Genomic DNA, 21,085 nt, shown 5'->3' on the forward strand with positions numbered 1-21,085 from the left:
TTATTACTATTTTTTGCGTAGGTCAGTTACATTGCATGTATCGACAATAAGCTGGGCTGATGATACCTATTTTTCATTTTTGTAAAAAACACAGTTGAAATAACGGCGATGAAAGTACTTTTTGTGAATCTGTGATTATGGCGAACAACAGTACTCCAACTCCATGTTAAGGGCTTATAGTTCTAAGGACCCATTTATTCGTACAAAATTTTGGTTAATAGAATCTTACAATGTTAGTTACTTCCATCAATGCTAAATAGTTGCATTGCAGCGGGTTATCAACTTAATTTATGTACATAATTATCATAACGTTTACAAACGTTATGAAATCGAATATTTGGCAGCGAACCGCAAAACCGTTATTAAGTTTGAGGTGCACATTAAACGCCTGAAAAATTCAGAAACAAAAGATCAATATAAAACAGTACCTAATTAAATAAAAAACGTATCCGTGATATGCATGCTTGCACAATTGTCCAGCCAAGTTAAAAAAAGCGGCCAAGTGCGAGTCGGACTCGCGCATGAAGGGTTCCGTACCATTTAAGACGTATTAAAAAAAAATCTACTTGCTAGATCTTGTTCAACATTTTACCACTTTGGACACACATTTTACCACTTTGGAACTGTCTCTCGCGCAAACTATTCAGTTTAGAAAAAAATGATGTTAGGAACCTAAATATCATTTTTGAAGACATATCCCACACGTATGGGTTTATTGAAATTTTTTTTTTTTTTAATTTATTGACGTATTAAAAAAAAACTACTCACTAGATCTCGTTCAAACCAATTTTCGGTGGAAGTTTGCATGGTAATGTATATCATATATTTTTTTTTGAATTTTCATTCTGTTATTTTAGAAGTTACAGGGGGGGGGACACACATTTTTTCACTTTGGAAGTGTCTCTCGCGCAAACTATTCAGTTTAGAAAAAAATGATATTAGAAACCTAAATATCATTTTTGAAGACCTATCCCTAGATACCCCACACGTATGGGTTTGATGAAAAAAAAATTTTTTTTTAATTTTTATGACGTATTAAAAAAAACTACTTACTAGATCTCGTTCGAACCAATTTTCGGTGGAAGTTTGCATGGCAATGTATATCATATATTTTTTTTAGATTTTTCATTCTGTTATTTTAGAAGTTACGGGGGGGGGGGGGGGGGGGACACACTTTTTACCACTTTGGAAGTGTCTCTCGCGCAAACTTTTCAGTTTAGAAAAAAATGATATTAGAAACCTCAATATCATTTTTAAAGACCTATCCATAGATACCCCACACGTATGGGTTTGATGAAAAAAGATTTTTTGAGTTTCAGTTCTAAGTATGGGGAACCCCCAAAACTTATTATTATTTTTTTCTATTTTTGTGTAAACATCATAATGCGGTTCATAGAATACATCTACTTACCAAGTTTGAACAGTATAGCTTTTATAGTTTCGGAAAAAAGTGGCTGTGACAGAATCGGACAGACAGACGGACATGACGAATCTATAAGGGTTCCGTTTTTTGCCATTTGGCTACGGAACCCTAAAAAGGAACTGGCGACGCAGCAACCGTGTGTTTACAGTTAACCGAACCTTTTCGAGCTACTTTTGACCCCTTCACAACTTGAAACCTATTTAACCTGCACATATGACACATTTATTCAAGCCTCCAATTTAGTGAACATACTTAGCTCAAACAGATTGATAAATTAACGTTTAAAAATTATTATATTTGTGAAGATCAAAAACCTATCAAAAATCTAACGCACTTCCAGATGACCTAGAAAATTGATATTTGGCATCAAAGTAGACTAGGTGAGGTAGTGATTAGGTGTATATAGCGGAAACAATCTAAAACCTGAAAATAGATAGATAGTTACTTGGAAAAAAAAATATAATTACCACTTTAATTTAAGACGAAAAGATAAAAAACCTAACCCACTTCCAGATACAGAAGGAAACTTGTGAAAACTGAAAATCGATTTAAATTCGATCAAAAATAATTATATATTGATTAAATAAGACTTATTGAAAATACGACGGAAGATTAGATTTATTGAAAATACGACGGAAGAAAATCATATATTAAAAATAATTAGATTAAAAATAAGAGTTTTAGGTCAAAAACCTAACCCACTTCCAGATGTCCTAGAAACTTGATATATGGATCAAGAAAAGCTATTAGGTGTTTATAGAGGAAAAAATGTGAATACTGAAAATTATTGATCATTAGTATCAACAAAGTAATAACAAAGTATGAAAGCATTGGTGAATAATTAAACACATAAATGTGAAATGAGAGCCAAGTTCAATATGAAGTACGAGTATATGCGTTGTTTTGCCAAATTCTGTGCAGAAAATCATTTTTACAATGCATTTATTTTACTTGTGATGTAATTCAAGTTCAATATTTGACTTGACTTATAGTTTTTACGTACATGTTTTATTACGAGTATATTGTGTTATGTTATTTTTCTCAAATTTGGTTTGTTGGTAAAAATAGCAAAGTCACATCATAAACTAATATCACATCCCAAGTAAAATAAATGTATTGTAAACCTGACCTGGTTAGGTATGATATTCTGTGGTCTAAACTAGTTAAGACCGGTGTGCCAGGTGAACTGGTAAATATTTTTAAATATTGGTATGCTCATCAAACTAACCGGGTCAAATTGCTAAACGAACTTTCTGATGAGTACGGGTTGGAGTGCGGAGTGAGACAAGGGGGGTTGACGTCTCCTTCGCTTTTCAACCTGTACGTACGTACCAGCTGAGCGATGAGCTGAGTAGCACTGGAGTCGGCTGCTCAATTGACGGACATATTGTCAACAGTATTAGTTATGCAGACGACATGGTGCTACTTAGCCCATCGATTTCAGCACTCAGAAGGTTGTTGAGAACTTATGAAGAGTACTCTAAGTTGCACGGCCTCTTTACAATGTAAAGAAAAGTGAGCTTGTGATTTTTCATCCAAGGAGTCGAAAAGTGACGACTATGCCCCCAGTGCTGCTCAATGGTGTAGGCCTCGTCAGAGCTAAGCAATTTAAGTACCTCGGCCATGTGGTGACCGAGGACTTAAAAGATGATAGCGATATTAAGAGGGAAAGGAGGGCGCTGGCGGTTCACTGCAACATGTTGGCCCGCAGGTTTGCACGATCTAGTATTGAAGTAAAGACTCTCTTTAAAGCCTTCTGCCAAACTTTATACACGTGCAACCTGTGGGTCAATTACCCGCGGCGAGCCTTTAACGCCCTCCGTGTACAATATAACAATGCGTTCAGGGTATTGTTGGGGCTCCCGCGCTACTGCAGCGCCTCAGCAATGTTTGCGTACGCGCACACGGAGGGGTTTGGCGCGGTGATTCGTAAACGTGCGCAGGGTGCGCGGGAGCCACAACACCATCCTGAGGGTCATAAGTGAGAAAACGGACTGCCCCATTCTGGGACACTGGGTTCGAACGCATGCGCAAGTGCCGGGTGTTCCAGGGGGTGGCAGATACTTAAACTAAATTATTATTATTGTTATTTATTACTTTTTTTGGCCTGTACAATACTAACATACTCGTAGCTTAAGTGTTATGTAATTATTATTAATACTCTATGGATTCTGTCTGAAATAAACAATTTTTTTTAATATTTTTTTTTAGGCAGAACTTGGCACCTATGAGCTTAATTCTTTTGTCGGCGAAGTCAACAACAACATATCGTCAGGTGACAAGCGAAATTGACTAATTACTAAAAATAATTAAACAAAACTCAACCTTATTTTAGTAGCAATATGGTTCATTGTGGCTATGAACTTGTGGTGGTAATTAGTGACTTTTGCTTGTCACCTGACGATATACACTCCTACTTCATATTGAACTTGGCTCTTATTTCACATTTATGTTTTTGATGGGATTTGTACTTACTTTACAAGGAAGTTTCTAGTATAATCGATGTTAATTTTACGATTCTGAATAAGACCCTGATATTTGGCGAACCGTAAATACCGTAATTAAGTATGGCACCTCACTAAACGCATGACACTCGTTGCACAGCGGCACCGATCGCGCGCTTCGTAATCTAATTACCTCTAATCGTTGCAATGTATTCGTGCCGAGCACTGCATAAACAAATGGTTAATGGATTACTCGGGCGATGCACCTGTGTAACACTTTGCTGCATAAATCTTGTGCGTACACACGGAAATCTAACATTACTACATTCACGAATAATCAAATGTATTTATCGAAAAAAAGGTTTATAAATCAAAGATAAAACGTTTGATATGATTTGTGTATACTCTATAATACTATACAAGCTCAAGATGTTGCGGCTAAATAATTACCTACACATTTACGCGATTAATCGAGTCGCGCCCCGCGGCGCGCGGTGCACCCGCGAATCCGTGCCCAATGACCAGCGCACAAAAACATGTGCGTATGCACTGGCAGCTATCGACATCAGCATATCGATACAATCACTATTAAAATAATCAGTTTCTATGACCGAGAAATCACATTCAAATCAACTCTGAAGAACGAGACCATGCTACTTAAAATTTAAGAATTAAGTAAAGTAGAACTGAAATCAAAATACAATTTTACAGGTTGTGTCATTTCTATCACTTTTGATAAGTAGTATTAGTAAGTTAGTAAGAGATTATGGTGTTTCAGGGTCACTGTTGTCCTGGTTCGGGTCCTACCTGGCAAATCGCATGCTGTATGTAGCAATATATGGTGAACAATCCAAGCAATTTTTTGCAACATCAGGTGTCCCACAGGGATCACACCTAGGTCCGTTATTGTTTTTAATTTTTATTAACACTGTTAATTTAACAGCATAGTGAGCTATTGCGTAAATTCCCAACCTTATCTCTACGCCGATTACCTTAAAATTTTCAGACCTATTAAAAATTCTACTGATCGTAGTCTACTTCAAGACGACTAGATAGGATAGGTTGAGTAATTGGTGCTCCCAGAATAAAATGAAGCTGAATGCCAAGAAATGCTTTTACATCTCTTTTACTCACAATAAAACTATTGTGCCCACTTGTTACACTATTGGAGGCACGCAACTTGAAAAAGTTGATACAATCCGTGACCTGAGAGTGACAATAGATAGTAAATTAAATTTCAATACCCATTACATAAACATCATTAAAGAAGCGTCTCGTATGTTAGGATTTCTATTAAGAAACGCTGGACAGTTTAGGTGTGCTCGTACTAAAGTATTGCTCTATAATAAATTAATAAGAAGTAACCTAGAGTACTGCTCCCAGGTTTGGACACCTTATTATGAGGTGCATAAGAATCGAATTGAGAAGGTACAGAGACGCTTTTTTATACATTTAGGTTATTCCTCTTCCAAAAGCCGTAAACTTACGTCATATAGTAAAGCCAAGCTTCTAACTATACAAGCCCTCACTACACAAACTCTACACCTTAGTCCAAATATGTGGCTTTGCCTTTTTATTACAACCTACAAGAACAGAAAAGTAAAGAACAGTGAATAATACATTTTTCACCTTACGTCCATGTGACGGTAGCGAAACTGCCAAGCCACATAATTTGACTAAGGTGTAGAGTTTCTAAAGTTAGGGCTTGTAGAGTTAGGGCGTGTAGAGTTAGAAGCTTGGCTTCACAGTATGAAATCTAATAACTTTTTGATAGTGCGAGCCATATGGTCTGGTCTTGGCAACATTTCACATGAAAATGTTCTTGGTGGGATCTCATATCTACACTTCGTGCACGGATCTTATACAGTTAATTTTCAGCTTAAATTAGCTAACCTAATCTGCACTTTTATTTTCTCTAACTCCTAACGTACTGCTGTTAAAGTAAAATCATATATTATGTGCAGTTTGTGCAGTAGTTAAATACGGCATCTACATGATCGATTGGTTAAGAGTCCCCAGCAAGCTCGGCCGAATTTCACCTTCCCATACAAACGAAGTTTCGTTCTCATTTTAAAACTACGTGTTGGATTGTAATGAAATACTTTTCACATACAATGACATGAGTTATATCTAAGGCTGAAATCAGTTTATATTGCTCCACCTTAAAAAATAAACGAAATAGAGCATAAACAATATTGTATGAAAATCTTATATTCGCTTATTAAGGGTTCCGTAGTCAACTAGGAACCCTTATAGTTTCGCCATGTCCATCTGTCTGTCTGTCTGACTGTCCGAGGCTTTGCTTTGTGGTCGTTAGTGCTTGAAAGCTGAAATTTGGCATGGATATATAAATCAATAAAGCCCACAAAGTCGTACAATAAAATCTTCTTCTTCTTTATTTCTTTCTCCGGCCCCCAAAAGATGAACATTTGGCCTTAAAATCGATATCATTAAATCGTGAATTATTTTACGCACCTGAGGGTATTTTTTCCTAACGCGGCAATACTTTGCCGAGACTGACATTTAAACTCCCAGACAATTGTGATGTGCGTGTGGCTGAGAGCGGTCGTCAAATGCGCGGTCCACACCAAAAGCGCCATTTGTATGGAGAGCTTAATAAGATTAGCGCTTCATAGTATAAGCTTATACTCGTAATTTTGTATAAAATTGAATTATGCATCTACTTACATGATTTTACACAGAAAAGATTCTAGACTAATTCCACTAACGTTTTCATTATCAAGTATTGCATATTTTATCTTATTTTATTAAATTATTTGCAGTTCAAGTTATGGTTCCATTATTGTATGCTTAAGCCAATAGATGAACGGCGGTCAACTTTTGGGCAAGGGCTTATTTTTTCAAATGCTTGTATATAATCTAATGGAAAAGGTATACGCATAATTTATGTTTTAAATTGATAGCTGGCTAGGCCTTGATTTTTTGACCAAAAGATGAACAAAGCTTTCTTTTATATAACCCAGTTATTTCAAGGTTTATTTTAGTATGGGCTGTTCAACTAAAATTCTTATCCCTAAAAAATGAACTATGATAATTCACTAGTTCATCATTAATTTTGATAGTTCATTTCTTCAATACTGTGTCCAAAACTTGAACCAAGTAATTTGTTCGTTCATGTTTTGGGTAGCATTTTTAACATTGAACAAGTTTAATTGTAAAAATAGTGAATTTTATATCTTTAATCGGTAGCTTAATTACTTTTTAATATTATTTACAAATACAAATTTAAAAAGTGTAGAAAATGGTTTACATTCATTTGAGGATAATTTTTTCTTATTGGAGCAAAATTTCACCTAGGGCATATTTTTTTTCTAAGGAGCAAAGTTGCTAATTTCGAAAATTTAAAATATAGTGAAAAATATTAATTGAGCTCGGATGAGCGAGAGCCTTTGTAAGTGGCTAAATATCCATCAGCTATGAGACCTTTTTTCCTGTGGCACAAATAGTCCTCTCTCTGGTACAAAGAATTTAAACAGATTTTATAGACCACTTTTTTCGCTACCGATTATAATTGCTCAGTGGTCAGAATTTAACAAAAGGGGCAAAGTTACACTCTATCTATACTAGTTCATCTATTGGCATCATGTCGTTAAATATTAGGGTACTTGATTTTGGTTTTATACTGGTTCATCTTTTGGGGTCAAAACGTTCAGAGATAGGGCAACGCGTTCATCTTCTGGGCATTTTGCCCTATTTCATCATATAATATTTTTTATAAAAATACTGAATTACAATATGAGCATTTGGAATAATTAAATCTAATCTAGATTATATGCTGAATCATATTATATATAAGTTGTTAAAAATAAGTTACAACACATGTAAAAAAAAAACTAAAGTTGGGGTAAGGTAAAGGTGGGGTCGCTTAACTGGTCATCTTTTGGTGCCTTCACCCTACAGCATTTATCCTTTTGCAAGTACAAAGTTTCAGAGTTCTTTATGTAAGTATTTGGCGAGTCGTTTTAAAATGAGAGCTTGCTCGAGACCTTGATTCTCGTAAACGAACGACTTTTTTCAATACCACGATTGGTAAGCAGTCACGGCAACCCATGAACGCCTGTAACACCTCTGGAGTTGCGCGTTGCCGACCCTTTAAAAACCTGTACACTCCTTTTTTGAAGAACCCTATACTGTCTACAGGATCTACCCTCGGTAAAACCTCGAAAGGGAGCTCATCAGTAGGACTTGATTGACAGATTAGTTATAAAAAGAACTACGAATATATATTTTTGATTTCTCTCTGTATAAGGAAATGGCAATAGACATTCACTGCATATTATTTAATGGAATGTTAACTGTAATTCGTATAAATGATGAACAATATTGCATGCGCCAGCACGCAAGAGGCGTTGAAAAGATTATAGAAAGCGTTTATATTATGAAAATCTGTGCCATACCTACATTAACGCATTGAGTTAACTAATTACTAAAAGAAGATCCATTTCACAGCACTTTTTCGCTTTAAACACACCGCCCAGACGTAGGAATTTTATTTTCACCACACCAACTGGTAAAGGCTATCTTGATTGTTCAAAAACTGATGAGTTGCATTTTATACACATGTGGGGCAAAGTAATCTGATTCAAATTGGGGCAAAGTAATCTGATGCAAATTTTGAGCTGTTTCCTTATGCTGGCTGGTAGAATTGACTTTTAAATGCTGATTTTCAATGATAAATATTTAATAGCGATCATTTGGTTTTGATTTGGTTGATATTTTTCAATTAGTATTTTTGTCGCGTTGGTGTGGTAAAAATATTGTGTTTCAGTCGGTGGCAAAATTTATTTAACCCGTTCGTGCCTTGAAACCCTCGCAACGCTCAGGATTCCATTTTTCGAATTTTCAATTTTGGAATTTTTCGCTTGCTAGACTGTCAATATTAGCTGTAAACAACAACTTAGTCTGCCTTTATTAGCCTTACTGTAAAACAAATAACTATTTCCTACTCCTCTACTGTTATCTGTCATTTATGCATTCATTAACACGAATATAAGAACATACATAAAAGATTTCAAGAAAAGTCTATATTGTCTATTCCTCATAAAAGCTCTTGTGCTTTTATAAGCTATAATGTTACTGCGATTAATGGCTACCAACCTAACAAAACCAAAACGAATACAGTTTTAAACTAAGTGCATTGCTGCCAACTTACAAAATATTCATTTGGTTACATAGTAAAAATAATTTCTTCATAAGTCAGAAACACGCATGTGACACCCGTAATATAGCAACACCCATAGACTACGAAGACCGCTTAGCGTTGCTTGTTAGTCTCCGTAGGCTACGGTGGCCAAAATTGAGAAAAAACTGTCCAAAAAATTAATTTAGCAAGTAGCAAGTACCAGGGCCTCATGAGTTACGAGGAGGTATCGCCGACCGGCCGGCCGCGGCCCGGGGCGGGCCGGGCGCGTAACAAGGTATGCTCGCGCGTCTTGGCTATATACTTTTGCTGTAATTTGTTTACCTAAATTAAGATTTATTTTTGTTGACTCGTAGGAAAAATATTGTATGCAACGTTGTATAAGTAGGTCAAAAAATCGTGGCATATTCCTACGCCTTCGGCTCCGGCTCACATTGTAACTCACGCCACTCGCCTTTTTTGACCCTTCTTATACAACTGTTGCATAAAATACTATTATTATATTGAACTAAAACGTCAGATGTGTTGAAACCATCACACCAATTACGATTATTTTTATTAGTAATCCATACTTTAGAATATGATCAAACTCCTAATATATAGATGCTCGTAAGTACATATTTTTCATAAAAAAACATTCATTATTAATGCTTTAATCAATATTTTATCGAAACAATCGCAATAATATATAGGGCGTCCCTAGTACGAAAACGGGTAATTACTCGTCCCAGTAGTTGACCGCGAGAACTTTCTTCCATGCATATGCAGCGGGGAAAGAGGGCGGCGCGCGCGCTGCGAAATGCTAAAGTTGAATAACACTGCGTGGGACAACCAGCTAGTGTAACTACGAGCCCATTCTTGGTTCTACAAATACGGCCATAAGCGGTTACAGTTATGCTACAACTGGCAGTCATGCAAATTATTGGTTTATGTGTATGATTGCATTGACGTCGATAGGTTCATTTAAAATTCACTCTAATTAATTTATACATTTTCTAATATGCATACGAATATCAGCATGCGAGTTAATTGAACACTTGTTATTTCACTGAATGCTTTACGACTTAATAAACGTCGACGTGCACGCAACCACGCTGTGACTTTTGATAGGTAGCTACATAGTTCGAGTGCCAAAGCGAAATGCCCACATAATCGATCCCACGCCAGGTCAGGCATTAGGATTTGTCCGATATCTTCACGTACTCTTAGGTACTGAAAAGCAATTGTTATAAATTTTGCACTAGCTTGGGATCTAACACACGCCCTCCAGTTTGGAAGCCACACTATTTACCACTAGATATGTACATAATATTTAGAGTTTCAGAGCTCACTCATCAGAGCAAACTAAGTATACGACATACGTGTATATATGTCGTTAGCTAATTAGTCGCCAAGGCCGATAGAAAATCACTCAACGTTTAACAACTTGGCATATTGAAAGTCTCTTTTAAAACGACTGCCGGCCTAGCCAAGGTGACAATCGCTATTGCTACGATAACTAAACGCTTCTAAGTTCTAACCGCACATCAAATTCATTAATGTCTAAATTAACTAAATGACTACACGAAGTTCACCCATCTGGATAAACGTTGTTCTTCAGCCCAACTAACTAGCTGGCTAATTTAACCAGTTGGCTACGACATCACCACAGAACACAAAGTAATTAATTCAATTCAATTTCAATTATTTATTTAATTCGAATCCATAATAGAACAAATTATAAATCACTTGAACCACAATATAAAACGATTTTCGATGCATAAGGCATTACAATTTAAAGTCACTTATCACTAATCAAAGCTTAAATCTTCAGGTGCCGTTGAAACGCAGCTAATAGAAGCTGCTTGTAGGAGAAGAGCGGGAGGGGAGTAATGATACATTCGCACGGCGAAGTAAGGTGCGAGGTAATAATGAGTTATGTACGTGATCCAATTATTTGGGCGCGCGCTCATTACGGGCTAAGTGTGAAATATGGCCGGCTTTATTACTCACTGACTTCCACCCCCACCCCCCACTGACTCCCTGGGTCAGTCGCGGGTGGGGCGGCTGCAGCACTGCAACTGCACTAAATCATAATAATGTAAGGTGCAGAACGGGAGCTATTTTTACGCGACAAAGATGGAGGTCCAATATATAGAAAAAGAAAGTATAGATGTACTCGCAAGGAAAACAAATAGGATCAGTGCCTTATGAAGTTTGTCAGAATCATCTCAGTTGATAACCGGAGAGCAGTCATCTAAGAAAATATCGGTTTTCATTTCAGTGTCTAAGTATATTAATTATACTTACTAGTTAACCATGACAAATTAAAAGAAATACTATCCGCACCACTCATTGACAGAAAACGCCAATCGATCCTAAAATAATGTATGGAACTACTCACATGATTTTTCGTAGCATCTTTCATCCACGATACATTTTTTATTGTTGTTTGGCGTTTGTCAATGATTGTCATCTTGGCTAGGCCCCAAGTAGGTATTAAGTGTTTGCAAAAAGCACCGACAAAAACTGTGTGAATGACTATCTACGTACTCGTTTATGCCCAATATTTGATGTTGTCGAGCAGATTTATAAAAGATTTACCCTCGTTCCGGGGCTTCCGGGTCATTCCTGATTCAGCGTGGCAATGCGGCGAGCGTGATGGGCACTTTTGCGTCTGGAAGGGCTCGGGACGGGTTGTTTGACTAGGTTTTTGTATTTGTGTCTTCCTTTAAGTTACGTTTTAAATTAATAGTTTATCAACGTTATATTCAACTGAAAGCGCTGGTGGCCTAGCGGTAAGAGCATGCGACTTGCAATCCAGAGGTCGCGGGTTCAAACCGGCTCGTACCAATGAGAGGAAAACATCGTGATGAAACCGGACTAATCCTAACCAGGCCTAGTTTACCCTCTGGGTTGGAAGGTCAGATGGCAGTCGCTTTCGTAAAAACTAGTGCCTACGCCAAATCTTGGGATTAGTTGTCAAGCGGACCCCAGGCTCCCATGAGACGTGGCAAAATGCCGGGACAACGCGAGAAAGAAGAAGATACTGAACTGATTATTTGCAAATAAAAAACATCATTTCATCACATTATTAACACTGGATTTTTTATTATATATAATCTTTATTCAAAGTTTTAATTGCAGTTTCTTAAATCATAAGTCGGTTTCTAAAGCTGACGCTAACAATCCATTGAGAGCTGAGACTCCTTGGGAAGAGCACTAGGAAGGGCGCGTATTATCAGAGCAAGCAGTCACGAGCCTCCGGGACGCGAGTTACCTGAAACAAAATAGGTAACTTGTTACAAGTAGGTACCTAACTAAGAATTTTATTATATTGATTGGTATTAGGTAATATTGCTCTTAACGGGTTATAAGCAAAGTGGTATTGGATCGTCATTTACATAAATAAATAATTTTACATATAATAAAAAAAGTCTCTATTGACTTTAACTAGGATCCAAAGTGAAGACATTTAATTACAATTGTTAAGTGAAGACAGTTAATTATTGCAATATATGTATACAAAGGCACTATGCAAGTGTTACCTAATAAAACTCTAATAATTTTGGTTTTTATCGCCAAAAGCTTGTATATAGACGTCGTATTAAGGTTTCAGAGGGGACCACCTTTTATAAAACCATTAGTTGGTATTTGAGATACGTTCTCTGGACTGCTATAGAACCACAAATTGATACTTGGGTACGAGTAGGACCTTCAAACCTTCAAGAAAAAAGCTTCCTCCCATCTTATAGGCTGGCAACGCACTTACAACTCCTCTGGTGTTGCGGGTGTCCATGGGCGGCGGTAATCGCTTAGCATCAGGTGATCCGTCTGCTTGTTTGCCTCCTATATCATAAAAAAAGGAATGTACGATGCACATTGACCTGCAGACACGTTTGTGTAAAAGTTCGTATACAGGAGGGGCCAAGTTTACATGATAAATACAAGGATTTTATATTTTATTAGACCATTTTAGGTATTTCATTACGAGATATCTGAGTTGTGTTCAAAACCTTATTGTTAACAATGCTAACCAATTATTTGTATCTCCTTGGATTTCACGGGCCTATAAATCCCGGTCTTTTGATAGGCATGCGTGGGGATATAGATCCAACACGTAGAGACCCCTTGGAGAGATTTAATGTCATGTAGAACGCCTGCTGGAACCCGTTCACGGGCGCAACAATAGACACCCATGAAACGGTCGCATCAGGCATTGGGACTATTGTAGTAAAGTGAACATTATAACGGTCTTGGGGTCCACTCCGACCGACTAAGACACGCCGGAGACGGAGACCCTGACCGACTCTCGGGAGTACTCGGGTCCGTGGGGTCGTTACTCTCCAACAGCTCGCCACAAGCTGCCCTGCGGTTAACCAATTATTATTATTGCCTTCAAGTCATTGAACAAAAAATGTCATAAGAGAAAGAATCTCTGTAGGTTAGGTACTTATGTAGGATATACAGCGTGGGACATGACGAGGGGCCTTTCCAGAAATGGGAGGCAATAAGACTACATTTGCCCCATATTATCTTCTTATACTCGTATATACATTACGTAACTATTTTTAAATTATAGCCTTTTAAAATTAATTTAATTTAAAAAACTTCTTTGTGCCAACCCTAAATAGGTGACTGGGTCAATGAACTTACTAATAAACAATCGTTAGACGAGAGAATATTACTTATGTTAAGTAATTCGTTATCGTTTTCCCATTGTGGATCTGCTTGCAACGCCGGTAAGTATAAGGGTTTGCAGAGACCATTCTTATCAATTTGTGTTATTCTCTAGTATGAATAATACTCACGAACAATTAAAGATGATATCGTAAAAAAATCTGTTAACCTTACTTAAACTGATAAGATGGTTTTATAGCTTGTTGTGTTAAAACGTTTCACAAAATTCTTTTCAAGTACGTACTTTTATTGAAACTGTGGCCTGAATGAGAAGGCAAATCTTTCATGCAATTGTTTGTCCTTGTTTTTGATTAAATTTAAAACGTGGTTGCGAAATATTAAATACTGCGAATCAATACAATATTAATGATTAAATAACCTCTTTGCGTGGTTGGAAATCGACAAGAAGTTTGAATAATAATTTCACATTCTTCAATTAAAAATGTCTTTGTTAAAAGCTCGTGATTTAATTTTCTCTTATCATACGCGACATGCAACTATAATGTGGTTGATTCTTATAAATAGAGAAACATATACTAGTCTCCACCACCGCATCAGACTGGGCATAGGACAAACAAGACGAAAGGACGTCGTCGGACGAATAGTAAATAAACCAGGGACTGAAAAACCGCAAAAGACCGGTAACCTAAAATAAAGGTATCAATTGAATAGGTATCCAAAGCTAAGGGTACCCGAATAAAATCGCAAAAGACCGATACCTAAGATAAGGGTATCAATTGAATAGGTATCCAAAGCTAACGGTACCCGAATAAAATCGCACAAGACCGATACCTAAACTAAGGGTATCAATTGAAAAGCTATAGAACTGTAACGGTACCCGAATAAAATCGCAAACGACCGATACCTACACAAAGGGTATCAATTGAATAGGTATCCAAAGCTAACGGTACCCGAATAAAATCGCACAAGACCGATACCTAAACTAAGGGTATCAATTGAAAAGCTATACAACTGTAACGGTACCCGAATAAATAAAATGTAATAGGTACATTTTTCAAACGGTACCGCTACAGTTGAAAGGGTACCATACGGTACCGTTTCAAGTAGACTTCTACTTTGGAATCCAAGATGGCGGCTGTGCACTCGTCATAAAAGTCGTCATGGATATCGTTTTGTAAGTTTTAGGGAGTGCAGACTTCGAAAATGGTGACCATTTTGGAATCAAACATGGCGGCCGTGCACTATGTCATTAAATTCGTCATGGATATCGTTTTATAGGTATTAGGGAATGCAGATTTCGAAATTGATGACCATTTTGGAATCCAAGATGGCGGCCGTGCACTCTGTCATAAAAGTCGTCATGGATATCGTTTTATAGGTTTTAGGGAGTGCAGATTTCGAAATTGATGACCATTTTGGAATCCAAGATGGCGGCCGTGCACTCTGTCATAAAAGTCGTCATGGATATCGTTTTATAGGTTTTAGGGAGTGCAGATTTCGAAAATGATGACCATATTGGAATCCAAGATGGCGGCCGTGCATTCTGTCATAAAAGTCGTCATGGATATCGTTTTATAGGTTTTAGGGAGTGCAGATTTCGAAATTGATGACCATTTTGGAATCCAAGATGGCGGCCGTGCATTCTGTCATAAAAGTCGTCATGGATATCGTTTTATAGGTTTTAGGGAGTGCAGATTTCGAAAATGATGACCATTTTGGAATCCAAGATGGCGGCCGTGCACTCTGTCATAAAAGTCGTCATGGATATCGTTTTGTAGGTTTTAGGGAGTGCAGATTTCGAAATTGATGACCATTTTGGAATCCAAGATGGCGGCCGTGCATTCTGTCATAAAAGTCGTCATGGATATCGTTTTATAGGTTTTAGGGAGTGCAGATTTCGAAAATGATGACCATTTTGGAATCCAAGATGGCGGCCGTGCACTCTGTCATAAAAGTCGTCATGGATATCGTTTTATAAGTTTTAGGGAGTGCAGATTTCGAAAATGATGACCATTTTGGAATCCAAGATGGCGGCCGTGCACTCTGTCATAAAAGTCGTCATGGATATCGTTTTATAAGTTTTAGGGAGTGCAGATTTCGAAAATGATGACCATTTTGGAATCCAAGATGGCGGCCGTGCACTCTGTCATAAAAGTCGTCATGGATATCGTTTTATAAGTTTTAGGGAGTGCAGATTTCGAAAATGATGACCATTTTGGAATCCAAGATGGCGGCCGTGCATTCTGTCATAAAAGTCGTCATGGATATCGTTTTATAGGTTTTAGGGAGTGCAGATTTCGAAAATGATGACCATTTTGGAATCCAAGATGGCGGCCGTGCACTCTGTCATAAAAGTCGTCATGGATATCATTTTATAGGTTTTAGGGAGTGCAGATTTCGAAAATGATGACCATTTTGCAATCCAAGATGGCGGCCGTGCAATCTGTCATAAAAGTCGTCATGGATATCGTTTTATAGGTTTTAGGGAGTGCAGATTTCAAAATTGATGACCATTTTGGAATCCAAGATGGCGGCCGTGCATTCTGTCATAAAAGTCGTCATGGATATCGTTTTATAGGTTTTAGGGAGTGCAGATTTCGAAAATGATGACCATTTTGGAATCCAAGATGGCGGCCGTGCACTCTGTCATAAAAGTCGTCATGGATATCGTTTTGTAGGTTTTAGGGAGTGCAGATTTCGAAATTGATGACCATTTTGGAATCCAAGATGGCGGCCGTGCATTCTGTCATAAAAGTCGTCATGGATATCGTTTTATAGGTTTTAGGGAGTGCAGATTTCGAAAATGATGACCATTTTGGAATCCAAGATGGCGGCCGTGCACTCTGTCATAAAAGTCGTCATGGATATCGTTTTATAAGTTTTAGGGAGTGCAGATTTCGAAAATGATGACCATTTTGGAATCCAAGATGGCGGCCGTGCACTCTGTCATAAAAGTCGTCATGGATATCGTTTTATAAGTTTTAGGGAGTGCAGATTTCGAAAATGATGACCATTTTGGAATCCAAGATGGCGGCCGTGCACTCTGTCATAAAAGTCGTCATGGATATCGTTTTATAAGTTTTAGGGAGTGCAGATTTCGAAAATGATGACCATTTTGGAATCCAAGATGGCGGCCATGCACTCTGTCATAAAAGTCGTCATGGATATCGTTTTATAAGTTTTAGGGAGTGCAGATTTCGAAAATGATGACCATTTTGGAATCCAAGATGGCGGCCGTGCACTCTGTCATAAAAGTCGTCATGGATATCGTTTTATAGGTTTTAGGGAGTGCAAATTTCGAAAATGATGACCATTTTGGAATCCAAGATGGCGGCCGTGCACTCTGTCATAAAAGTCGTCATGGATATCGTTTTATAAGTTTTAGGGAGTGCAGATTTCGAAAATGATGACCATTTTGGAATCCAAGATGGCGGCCATGCACTCTGTCATAAAAGTCGTCATGGATATCGTTTTATAAGTTTTAGGGAGTGCAGATTTCGAAAATGATGACCATTTTGGAATCCAAGATGGCGGCCGTGCACTCTGTCATAAAAGTCGTCATGGATATCGTTTTATAGGTTTTAGGGAGTGCAGATTTCGAAAATGATGACCATTTTGCAATCCAAGATGGCAGCCGTGCAATCTGTCATAAAAGTCGTCATGGATATCGTTTTATAGGTTTTAGGGAGTGCAGATTTCGAAATTGATGACCATTTTGGAATCCAAGATGGCGGCCGTGCATTCTGTCATAAAAGTCGTCATGGATATCGTTTTATAGGTTTTAGGGAGTGCAGATTTCGAAAATGATGACCATTTTGGAATTCAAGATGGCGGCCGTGCACTCTGTCATAAAAGTCGTCATGGATATCGTTTTATAGGTTTTAGGGAGTGCAGATTTCGAAATTGATGACCATTTTGGAATCCAAGATGGCGGCCGTGCATTCTGTCATAAAAGTCGTCATGGATATCGTTTTATAGGTTTTAGGGAGTGCAGATTTCGAAAATGATGACCATTTTGGAATCCAAGATGGCGGCCGTGCACTCTGTCATAAAAGTCGTAATGGATATCGTTTTATAGGTTTTAGGGAGTGCAGATTTCGAAAATGATGACCATTTTGCAATCCAAGATGGCGGCCGTGCACTCTGTCATAAAAGTCGTCATGGAAATCGTTTTATAGGTTTTAGGGAGTGCAGATTTCGAAAATGATGACCATTTTGGAATCCAAGATGGCGGCCGTGCATTCTGTCATAAAAGTCGTCATGGATATCGTTTTATAGGTTTTAGGGAGTGCAGATTTCGAAAATGATGACCATTTTGGAATCCAAGATGGCGGCCGTGCACTGTCATAAAAGTCGTCATGGATATCGTTTTATAGGTTTTAGGGAGTGCAGATTTCGAAAATGATGACCATTTTGAAATCCAAGATGGCGGCCGCACTGTGGGCTGAAAATCGGCCTTCATAGAAATAGAAACCGAAGTATTAATTTTGAATTTTTTTTATTGGAATAGCTTTTGTTGGGTTTTATTATGTCCAAAAATTAATCTTAGCCAATTTGGTTGGAAAAATAATTAATTATATTTTTTTTTTCAAAATCTTTGTATCGCGCGTATCAGAAAAATCGAGTTTTCTCCGAAAATAAAATTTAACCGTAATATCCTGACAGATGATTTTAAAACCAATTATTCTTGATTTTTCCATATAATTAGAATTTTCCTACGGGGTGCACTTTTTTTTTAAATCGATGTAATTTTTAAATTTTTATTGTATTTTTTTATTGTAATACGGTTATACTTGTTACTTTGACTACAAAAAATTAAGTTGAGTTTTATCGAACCAATAATCTACGCGTAGTGAATTTTTGTTTTAACCAAATGTATGGAGCGTACGAGTAAAACGGTTTTTTTTTTTTCAAAAATTAAATGTATACCGTAATATCCTTGCAGATGTACCAACCTTGTACCAATTATTAAGGATATTTTGACATAACGCGAACTTTTCTACCGTATGCACTTATTTAATAAAAAATAAAAAAACTTATTTTTTCATGCTGAAATAACTTTTGCTCATTGTTTTAATTAAGTAGATAAATAATAAACACACAAGAGTTACAAGTAGAAAATTGAAAATAAAACCATTACATCCATCATTCACTACGCGTAAGTTATTGGTTCGATCAAACTCAAATTCATTTTTTGTAGTCAAAATAACGAATATAACCGTATTAAAAAAAATCGATTTAAAACAAAGTGCACCCCGTAGGAAAATTCTAATTATGTGGAAAAATCAAGAATAATTGGTTTTAAAATCATCTGTCAGGATATTACGGTTAAATTTTATTTTCGGAGAAAACTCGATTTTTCTGATACGCGCCATACAAAGATTTTGAAAAAAAAATATAACTAATTATTTTTCCAACCAAATTAGCTAAGATTTGAGCTATATGTTTGAGCCTTTTGGGGTGGAAACCCTTGGCCCGTGGGGACCTGGCGCTCACAACATTTTTAAAGAGCTTTCGAAGCGCCTCGTGTAGGCAACGGGTGACAAGAGGGCTGGCTCTTACCTCGCACAACGCATTGGCATTATTGCTGTCCAGCCTTCTAGGCACCTTGCCACAAGGCACCGAGCTGGAGCCAATTTTTTACTTATAACTTTAGTTGTAGTTTTAGTTTTGAATCTTTTTCCTTTTTATCTTTATGTAGTTTTGTTTAAGATATATTTTAATGTAGTTTTTATTTTTTAGTTTTCAATAATATATTCTTAGACGCTACTTACGATAGATTAATTTTGGGACATAATAAAACCCAACAAAAGCTATTCCAATAAAAAAAGTTCAAATTTAACACTTCGGTTTCTATTTCTATGAAGGCCGATTTTCAGCCCACCGTGCGCCGTTTTGTCACCTAACTAGAGACGGACGGACGGTCATTTTTTGGTAGGTACATGGAGATTGTATTCCTTACGTCCGACTTCCATATTTAAATTGTATCAATTTTATAGTGACATCTGGTGGCGTAGTTTGCATAATCGGAAGTGGACTTTAAGCAAAAGTTAGAGATGTCTCGATTCAATTAATATAAATCGCCTCCATCTTAACTAATGTTAACTACATTTCTAAGTGTCGCCCCATGAGTAAGACTGACACCGACAAGGCCAGAATTGAAACGCGAGTGCAAGACATTCACCCTGGAATTCGTGGATTTAGATAAAGTGAAAAGTAAAAGTAAGTTATGTTATATTCATAAAATAGGTCCTCTGGGATCCTCAGATATCGATTTTCATCTCAATCTGAGCTTAAATGCCGAAATCAAAACTAGCGTGCGTTTTCTAAAAATTTGACCTCAGAATCATAATAAAAGTCCTCTGGGATCCTCAGATATCGTTTTTCATCTTAATCGGACCTAAAATGCCGAATTTTAAAATGGCGTGCGTTTTCTAAAAATTTGACCTCAGATTCACAATAAAGGTCCTCTGGGATCCTCAGATATCGATTTTCATCTTAATCTGAGCTTAAATGCCGAAACTTAAAATGGCGTGCGTTTTCTAAAAATTTGAACTCGGAATCATAATAAAGGTCCTCTGGGATCCTCAGATATCGATTTTCATCTCAATCTGAGCTTAAATGCCGAAATTTAAAATGGCGTGCGTTTTGTAAAAATTTGAGCTCGGAATCATAATAAAGGTCCTCTGGGATCCTCAGATATCGATTTTCATCTCAATCTGAGCTTAAATGCCGAAATCAAAAATGGCGTGCGTTTTCTAAAAAATTGACCTCAGAATCATAATAAAGGTCCTCTGGGATCCTCAGATATCGATTTACATCTGAATCTGAGCTTAAATGCCGAAATCAAAAATGGCGTGCGTTTTCTAAAAATTTGACCTCAGAATCATAATAAAGATCCTCTGGGATCCTCGGATATCGTTTTTCATCTCAATCTGAGCTTTAATGCCGAAATTTGAAATGGCGTGCGTTTTCTAAAAATTTGACCTCAGAATCATAATAAAGGTCCTCCGGGATCCTCAGATATCGTTTTTCATCTCAATCTGAGCTTAAATGCCGAAATCAAAACTGGCGTGCGTTTTCTAAAAATTTGACCTCAGAATCATAATAAAGGTCCTCTGGGATCCTCAGATATCGATTTTCATCTCAATCTGAGCTTAAATGCCGAAATTTAAAATGGCGTGCGTTTTCTAAAAATTTGACCTCGCAATCATAATAAAGGTCCTCTGGGATCCTCAGATATCGATTTTCATCTCAATCTGAGCTTAAATGCCGAAATTTAAAATGGCGTGCGTTTTCTAAAAATTTGACCTCAGAATCATAATAAAGGTCCTCTGGGATCCTCAGATATCGATTTTCATCTCAATCTGAGCTTAAATGCCAAAATTTAAAATGTCGTGCGTTTACTAAAAATTTGACCTCGGAATCATAATAAAG

The 21,085-nt window shown here is 37.2% G+C and overlaps 1 protein-coding gene across 1 annotated transcript; it reads left to right on the forward strand.

The window, feature by feature from the left end:
* Positions 1 to 2,982: 2,982 nt before the first annotated feature.
* LOC133530405 (uncharacterized) lies at positions 2,983 to 3,408 on the forward strand. Its single transcript, XM_061868315.1, has one exon. The coding sequence runs from the start codon at positions 2,983 to 2,985 to the stop codon at positions 3,406 to 3,408; it is 426 nt and encodes a 141-aa protein (XP_061724299.1).
* The last annotated feature ends 17,677 nt before the right edge of the window (positions 3,409 to 21,085 follow it).

Source organism: Cydia pomonella, chromosome 2 (assembly GCF_033807575.1).
Source record: "Cydia pomonella isolate Wapato2018A chromosome 2, ilCydPomo1, whole genome shotgun sequence".
NCBI lineage: Eukaryota > Metazoa > Arthropoda > Insecta > Lepidoptera > Tortricidae > Cydia > Cydia pomonella.

Coding starts and splice junctions, on each gene's coding strand:
- LOC133530405 (XM_061868315.1), top strand. CDS start 2,983: ATGCCCCCAGTGCTGCTCAATGGTGTAGGCCTCGTCAGAGCTAAGCAA.